At 44.3% G+C, this 8,693-nt stretch overlaps 1 protein-coding gene across 1 annotated transcript in view; it reads left to right on the top strand.

Moving 5' to 3' along the window:
* The first annotated feature begins 1,284 nt into the window (after positions 1-1,284).
* LOC145356989 (SRSF protein kinase 1-like) overlaps positions 1,285-8,693 on the top strand; it is a 76,551-nt gene continuing 69,142 nt past the window's right edge. The window contains exons 1-2 of the mRNA XM_080210017.1: positions 1,285-1,366; positions 1,450-1,510. Of these exons, the coding sequence (XP_080066143.1) occupies positions 1,351-1,366; positions 1,450-1,510 (77 nt within the window). The 5' untranslated portion in view covers positions 1,285-1,350. The remainder of the gene's footprint in view (positions 1,367-1,449; positions 1,511-8,693) is intronic.

Here is an 8,693-nt window from a genome sequence, read left to right as displayed (position 1 = left end):
GAACAATTGGGATTCTAGCACAAATCCTTGTGGAAGCCCACTGGTCACTGACTGCCAATCATTTATGTAAACTTCTTGCTTTCTATCTGCCTATGATTCCTATCTTCCTATCATTTGGCCTCTGATCTTTGAGTAAGCATTCTCCAAGGCAACCTTCACGACACCCAACAGCGCAGTCGCTGAGCAAAGAATGATAGCCAAGTTCCACACATGAGGATGGCCTCAACGGGGATCTTGGGTTCACGTCACACTATCTGTAACCCCCATAACGACTTGCCTGGACTTGCAAAATCTCACTAACTGTCCTGCCTGGAGACAATGCACATCTCTTTAACCTGTGCTTAACCCTCTCTCCACTCACATTGTTTGTACCTTTGACTTGATTAGCTGTGAAGACTCGCATTTCAACCATTATTCTGTAAATTGAGTTTGTACCTTTTCATGCCCTGATGTGAAAAGATTTCCCACTCACCGGACGAAGGAGCAGCAAGTGCTCCTAAAGCGAGTGGCATTTGCTATCAAATAAAACTGTTAGACTTTAACCTGGTGTTGTGAGACCTCTTACTGTGTTTACCCCAATCCAATGCCAGCATCGCCACATCCTATCTGTTAACCAGCTTTCTATCCATCTGAAGACATTATCTGCCAGTCCACGTGCTTTAACTTTACACTGAGAATCATAAACTGGTGCTACCTGGTCCCAGAGCCATGACATCACGCTGTGACATCACGGGGGGAGGGGGCAGAGAGTGCAAGGGGGGGAAGGGGAAGGGGAAGCCTCCAACTGGCGGTCGGAGGTCGGAACTGCAGGCGGCGACATCAAAGGGCGGCGCCAACAAGGGGAGGGTTGCCTCCCACTAGCGGCTGGAAGTCGGAACAGCAGGCGGAGACATTAAAGGGCGGCGCCGATGACAAGGGAGTAGTCTCCAACTAGCGGTCGGAGGTCGGAACAGCAGGCGGCGACATCAAAGGGCGCCGACAAGAGACGATGCAGCACCTCTGGCGGTGGAAGACTTTTTACGGTGGAAGATATGCCCAGCAGCCGGCGACATCACAAGGGCGGCGGCGGCGGCGGCGGCGCCCGGGAGGGATAGGGCCGCACCTAGCGGCCGGAGGTCGGAACAGCAGGCGGCGACATCAAATGGCGGCGTCGACCAGGGAAGGGCAGCACCTCTGGCGGTGGGAGGTCGGTCTAGCAGTCGGCGACATCACAAGGGCGGCGGCACCCAGGAGGGATAGGGCAGCACCTAGCGGCCGGAGGTCGGAACAGTTGAGCGGCCAGAGGAGGACGTTAGAAAAAGCGGGCGGGTTTGCGCTTGCGCAGCGAGTCTGTGAGGAACCGGCTCCAACATGAGCTCCCGAAAAGGTGAGGAAGGTTTTTCTTTAACAACCGTCTCCAGGACCCGCGATTTTCGCTCTCATATATCTAATTTTTTCTCTCCCTTCTAGTCCTGGCTCTCCAAGCGCGCAAAAAGCGAAGCCGAATCAAAAAGGAGAAGATTGTGAAAAAGTGAGTACTGGTGTGTTTTTTTTTGGGGGGTGAGCCGGGCCCACCCCCGTTCGCTCTGGGCTTAATTTCAACACAAGGCCGAGGCTCCGACTGTGGCCCAGGCCTTTAGGCAGCTTCCATTCTCCCTCCCGCTCCAGGAGTGAGCGGGATGAGAAACTGCTGGTCGGTTACTTTTATTTAATTATTTTGCTGCCTCTGCTCTGGATTATTTTGTTTGGTCTGATGGTGTGTTTTAGAGGTGTGGGGTAGGTAGTGCGCTACACAATGTGTTAAGTATGACACCCTCCCCATTACCTTTTCATCCCCAAAGGATGAAGTTTGATTCTTTTTGTTTCTGAAGTTTATTCAATTCCCTGCACGGAAAGCATTAGTAACATTTTGGAAGTGGGGGGGAAAGTTCTCAATTTGTATACACTTTCCTGTGCCTATATATACTTTTTTGTTTTTCCTGTAGAGGAATCTTTTTAATATTTTAATTTCTGCTGCTGAATGACCAAGTAAGAGAACAGGTTCTGCTGTGGTATATGAAACCTATAAGTTGGAAAAAGCTGAGTGGTGTAAACATCTTTTGGTTATGGTTTTGCAGTAAGTCTCCCAAGCTCCCATTGTCTGAAGACCTGGTTTTTTTCTTTAACAAAAGTTTTCTGAGGAATCCTCAATGGTAGTAGGGCTGAGGTGGCCAAATGTGGAATGAAGGTAAGGGGGAAATCCACAGGCAGGCTGGAGTCAGAAAATGCGTGGAGCACTATAAGATGGGAACAATGTTGAAATGTGGGGTTGTGTCACGGGATGATTGGTGGACTTGGATTGAGTGTTTTAAATTTGAATAATGGGTGAAGTGGGTTTGGGCAATTAAAGCTTTGGGCAGATGAGTTTGGTGAGTGGTTGTGCTCCTGAAGTTGGCAATGAGAGCATTATAAAAAGTCAAATCTAGAGAGGATCTGGGTATAGATCACAGTTTCTACAGTAGAGGGTCAGGAAGGGTGGGGAGGCTCTGTAATAGGATTTAGGATACCGCTTTGGGTCAAAAGTGCTAGCAGAAGTAGATCTCTGTCCCCAACAGACTAGCTGCACAATTTATTATAATGTCACGTAGTTTTAAGTCTAGTGTAGTTTAATCTTCTAGGGTATAGCTTTTGATGCATAAATTGTTATTACCCTTTTTTTGTTTTCATGGTTACCAAGCTACAGTCTGTTTCTATGATGTGAGATCATAACTTCAATGACATCACAAAGCAGTTCAACTGATCATTTTCTCAGTTTTTAAAACTTGACAATAAAATGTTTCTGCTTGGTCCTACTATTATTAGATTGTTATATTTAAAATTTGCTAGTGCTGCTTCTCAATCATCTTATTAGTCTATTGTTGAAAGGTGACTTGCCACATTTTGTCAATTCATAGCCTTGGTTTGAGTGAACTGCATGATTTATGATCATTTAGCGACAAATGGAGCTTGTCTTAAGCCACTTATAGTTCTGATAGCCTTCTGCTGTGGCTGGCAGATTTGGTGGTGGTAGTAATGGGCAACCAGCAAGACTTAGATTACTGCTCAATGGTAGGTATATACAATTCCCAGTGCTCTATCAAAGTCTTTTTCCCTTGCTCGTTGGTGATTAAAATTACATATCAAGCCAAAAATCAAAACAGAATGTATTTTTGTTTCGTTGCATCACTGTCAGATGTGAAAACTGTATACTTTTTCAGTAGTGAAATAAGGCATACCTACTCTGCAGGTATAAAGCAAAAATACCAAACAAGTAGTTAACAGAAACATGTCAGTTGACATCATTTATCTGACTAAAACATCTTGAGGTTTCCTTTTTATGAAATTGAAACGCATATTCATATTTTGTGTTGGAAATCCTCTTGCAGGCGAAGTTAAGAAATGTCTTTACACAGTGTCACAAGTGGTTGAGACGAGGACTATTTGCCTCTTGACAGAAAATTGGATTCGAATCATTGAATTCCTATAACGCAGAAGAGGCCATTTGGCCCAGTGAGACTACAGCGATGCTCTGACAGAGTATTTTACTCAGGCCCTCTTTCCCCTGCTCCTCACACATTTACCATGGCTAATCCATTAAAACCTACACTAAGAGGAAATTTAGCATGGCCAGTCCACTTAACCTGCAAATTTTTGGCCTGAGAGGAAATCCACATGGACACTGGGAGAATATGCATACTCCAAATAGACAGTTACCCAAGGCTGGAATTAAATCCGTGTCTCTGGAGCTGTGAAGCAGTGATTTTTTTTTGGACTAGCCTAACAAAGAGCTGGCACGGACACAGAAAGATCTCCCATAAACATGGTTGTAAATACTTAAATAATTTCCTCTCTTTTCTAGTGTGTTCTTATAAACAATAAATGCGAAGGAAGTATCTCTTTTCTGTCACATCATTAAAACAAGAATGGGCAATTTTCATTTGTAACTGAAGAGTTCAGTGGTAACCATTACTACTGCTCTGTCTTATTAAGAGAGCAATTCCTTCTGTTGGGTCAATATTTTAATCAGCCATGTTAAATCAAGTGCATTCTGGTACAATATTGTGACCAGCATTATCATTACATTTTCAACCCCCCCGCCACTCCAAAAAAAATTAGGTTAACTGTATAATATGTTAGTTGCGGGTGCATGCACACAATTTGCTGTGACATCTGCCAGCAGTACCCTTGAATTAATTGTCGTGCATTGGTCCAAATTAAGTTCAAGGTTGAATTCCTTTGACATTACAATCTGGATGGGAAGGAGAAAAAATAATATTCTGGTCCTTGCAACATAGTTTCCAGATATCGAGTGATCCTCTTGTAAAATATATTCTGGCTGCAGCCAGATCAAGTTTTTCTGTTCCATCTTTTTGATCAAGTAGCTTGTTAACACTTCAAGTAGGTCTACACGACCACTTGGTCATCCACTGGCTTCAGGATAAGAATGAAAGTTTGGGAAAGCTGGATATTACGAAGGATGTGTGCGTGTCTTTTTTTTTAAAAAAATTGTTGCATTCATCACTTAATGAGTTTGCAAACTCGTTGTCTTTCAGGAATCTCTATATTGCTTTCTTGTGTGTAGCTCTTGCATATTTGTTAAAATACAATTGTTTAAACTAGACTTGATTATGAAAGTTGTGTGGTGGGAAAAAATGCAAGCTATCTTTTTGTGTATTGTATTTGTAGAAGAGGCATTAAAGCCACAGATATACTGCTGTGGGTATTTATAGCCCCAAGAGTTAAGTTTATGGGAGTGGATTAATTTTTTAATTGAATGTTCAAGTTGCTGAAGGATTTTGTTGATTTAGAAGCACTACTAATTTTAATGTATGATTGTAATCTTTAGGTGTGATTAGCAGATTGATAGCTCTGGCAGTTGTTTACCAGTTCTCTTGATCAGCAGAAAAAAAATGGATATTAAGGTAAAGATGTTTACCTGGGTGTCCAACACTTTTATGGGTCAGCTATAGCACAGCTAGATGCAGAGCAAAGCTTCCAGTGCTCTTCCCCTGACTTCAGATTTAGTGCACTCCCACGTACCATCTCACACTAGCCGTCCTTAGTGTCTTGGGTAGCACTGCAAGTAAGTTCTGAACGTGGGGTAATTTTGGAACAGGTTTGAGACTGTTAACACTTATTGGATTCTTGGAGATTTTCCACTTCCAGTCTGAGCTCTAGATATGGGGAAGGCCTTGCAAAATAGTGGTGGAATGTATTGGTGCAGGAATCTTGATGTCTCCCTACGGGTGTGGGATTTTACCAATGGTGCGAACCTCAGTGGCACTGCCATGCAAAGACTGGAGGTGGGCAGCCAATTGAAAAGACAATCTGCGCACCTGACCCTGTGAAGTCCTCCATACTAATACCTGTGATCTTATGTCAAGACTAGGATGGCTGTCTGACAGACTGAGATCGTTCCATGCAACAGTCTGGAATGGCCTTTCTCTCAGAATCACAGCCCGCAGCCAGTGCCCCAGACACAGCCATCGCTCTCTCTCAGTATGCCCCACCCCACCAGGAGGACAAATTCAGCAGAACTGATGGCAAAGTTGCAGTCAGTCAAAAGGAGTTACCTTGGGAATCCTCAACATTAAACTTAATTGGTTAAAAGTCAAAGTTACCAAGTTAAACGAGGGTAAGGAATTGCCCACTGGTAACCTATCACATTCTCTCAGCTGATGAATCAGTACTCTGTGTTGAACATTACTTGAAGGGAGTCCAGTAGTGGCAAGGGCACAAAGTGGGAGACTTTTGTGTTCATCACAGAGGATGAATTGGAAACATCACTCCTGACTGAACTGGTTTAATGCTAATGGACTTGCCTGCTACAAACCCTATCTGACAGATGAGGGAACCAACAAGAGGGCAAAGCTACCAGAATCCTCACCCATTTACTTGTCACATGCATCTGTTCATGGCAGTAGAAATAGAAGTGACCACTGCATGACTATATCAGAGATAAAGCCCAGCCTTCATAATGAACATCATTGTACTCCATGACTGTATTGCTGTGCTAAATGGGATAGATTCAGAACAGGTCCAGCAGTTCAAAACCGGGCATGCGTGAGGTGCAGTGGGCCTTCAACAGCAGTAGAATTGTGATCAACCACAATCTGTAATTTCATAGCCTGGCTTATCCCCTTCGTATAGTTACCATCAAGCCAAGGAAACAATCCTAGTTTAATGAAGAATACTGGAGGACATGGAGCAGCACCAGGCATACCTAAAAATAAGGTCACCCTGTCAAAGTTGCAATACAGTAAGTCCCATGCAACAGAGCAAACCAATGCACCACAATGGATCCGATGAAAACTGCAGTCCTGTCACATCTGCTTGTGTATGGTGATAGACAATTAAACAGTTGGAAGAGGAAGCTCGTCTCCATCCTCAATAACAGAGAAATCCAGCATATCAGGACAAAAATCAAGGCTTGAAGCATTTGCAACATCTTCAAGAATTGCCAATGTGACCTATCTCGGTCTCCCATGGAGGTGTCCAACGTCATTGCCGGTCTTCTACCAATTCAATTCACTCCACTTGATAGCAAGAAATGGCTGAGGGCACTTGATAGGTTTTGGACCCTGATACCATTCTGGTGATAGTAGTGCAATCTGTACTCCAGAACCAGTTATCTCCCCAGCCAAGCTACTCCAGTACATCTACAGGACTGCCTGACTAATTGCCCAGAATTTCCCTGTCCTCAAAAGAGCAGAGCAAATCCAACCCAGCTAATGACTGACCTGTTGGCCTCCATTCAATCATCAGTAAAGTGGCAAGGGTCTTTGACTGTGGCAGTGGCACAGTGATTGGGGCAGCACAGCGCAATGGTTAGATCTGCTGTCTCACAGCTTCAGGGATCTGGGTTCAATTCCTGGCTTGGGTCACTATCTATGTGGAGTTTGCACATTCTCCCCATGTCTGCGTGAGTCAAGTTGATTGGCGATGCTAAATTGCCCCTTTAGTGTCCTGAGATGCATAGGTTAATGTGAGGTTACGGGTCTAGGGTCTGGTGGGATTGTTGTTGGTGCAGACTCAATGGGCCGAATGGCGGCCTGCTCTGTTGGGATTCTATAATAGCTGGGGTTATACCTGGTGCAAAGGAAGATGGTTGTAGCTTTTGGAACTCAGTCAGCTCAGTTCCAGGACATCACTGCAGGAGTTTCTCAAGCTAATGTCTGCGGCCCAACCATCTTTAGCTGCTTCATCATCAATTTCTTCCCTCCATCAAATTCAAAAAATGGATGGTTGTTGATTGCACAGCATTTGGTTCTAGTCATGATGACTCTCATGCTGAAATAGTCCATTCTGATATGCAGTAAGAATTGGACAATGTTCAGGTTTGGGCTGATGTGAATTTGTGCCATGATATCTTCCATGTGAAGATGGCACTTTGTCTCCAAGGGCTGTGTGATGGTCACATGCAAGTTGGTGAGAATGAGGGCAAGTATGTTTTCCCTTTTGTTGGTTCTCTCATCACCTGCTGCAGATCTAGTTTAGCAGCTATATCTAGGGTGGTGCAACTAAACCACTCCGATGGACATTGTACGCTGGGGGATTTTACTGTGTCATCTTCAAATGGTGTTTTGACATCTAGCACTAATCAGCTCTGAGTGGGGTGGTATGTAAATTACACAGGAGGTTTCCTTGCCCATGTTGGATCTAATGTCATGAGACTTCATGAGAGTCCAAAGTTGATGCTGAGGTCTCCTTCAGCAACTCCCTCTTAGTTGATGTGCTGCTGTCACCTCTGCTGGGACTGTTCTGTTGGTGGGACAGAATAGACCTAGAGATGGTGGTGTCTGAGACATTGCAAATTATGATTCTGTAACAATGACTATGCCCTGACTAGCCTCTGGGTCAGCTCTCAATTTTTCATGAGGTCCCAGATGGAGGACTTTGCAAGATTGACAGGGATAGGTTGGCCTTTGTCGTTTCTGGTGTCTAGGTCAATGCTGGGTGGTCTGTCTAGTTTCATTCCTGTCGAAATTTGTAGCAGTTGGATGCAAGTGTGTAGCTTGGCCATTTCAGATAGCAGTTAAGAGTCAAAGTGTCACATATAGGCCAGACCAGGTAAAGACCTCGGTTTCCTTTTTAAGGGCATTTGTGAATCAGGAGGGTTTTTACAACATTGACAATGGTTTCATGGTCATTTCAATTCCAGACTTATTTTGTTGAATTTAACTTTGCTCTTGTTATCATTCCTGAATGATTTTTTTGGCAGGATGGTATCTTTGTCCCTGTTCCTCACCCCTCCCCTGTCTTGAATTGTTAGTCATGATGTGGGTATGCCGGCGTTGGACTGGCGTAAACACAGTAAAAAGTCTGACAACACCAGGTTTTAGTCCAACCTATTTATTTGATAATATACTCGCATCATTATCTTATCATCATCGAGTATCTTATTGAATTGTTAGTCCATAGCAGCCCCATGCTCTTATTGTATTGCTGGCTGGGCCTATACTTCTGACTTTTAGAACATAGAACATTACAGCGCAGAACAGGCCCTTCGGCCCACGATGTTGCGCCGACCAGTTACAAAACAATGACCCACTAACCTAAACCAATCCCTTCTCGTCCATAAACCTATCCACGGATCTCTTAAACGCCCCCAAACTAGGCGCATTTACAACTGCAGCAGGCAGGGCATTCCAATCCCTCACCACCCTCTGGGTAAAGGACCTACCCCTGACATCCGT

This window comes from Carcharhinus amblyrhynchos, chromosome 22, assembly GCF_965287045.1.
Source record: "Carcharhinus amblyrhynchos chromosome 22, sCarAmb.v2.hapA, whole genome shotgun sequence".
NCBI classification, from domain to species: domain Eukaryota; kingdom Metazoa; phylum Chordata; class Chondrichthyes; order Carcharhiniformes; family Carcharhinidae; genus Carcharhinus; species Carcharhinus amblyrhynchos.
This window is presented reverse-complemented; position numbering and strand designations above follow the sequence as displayed.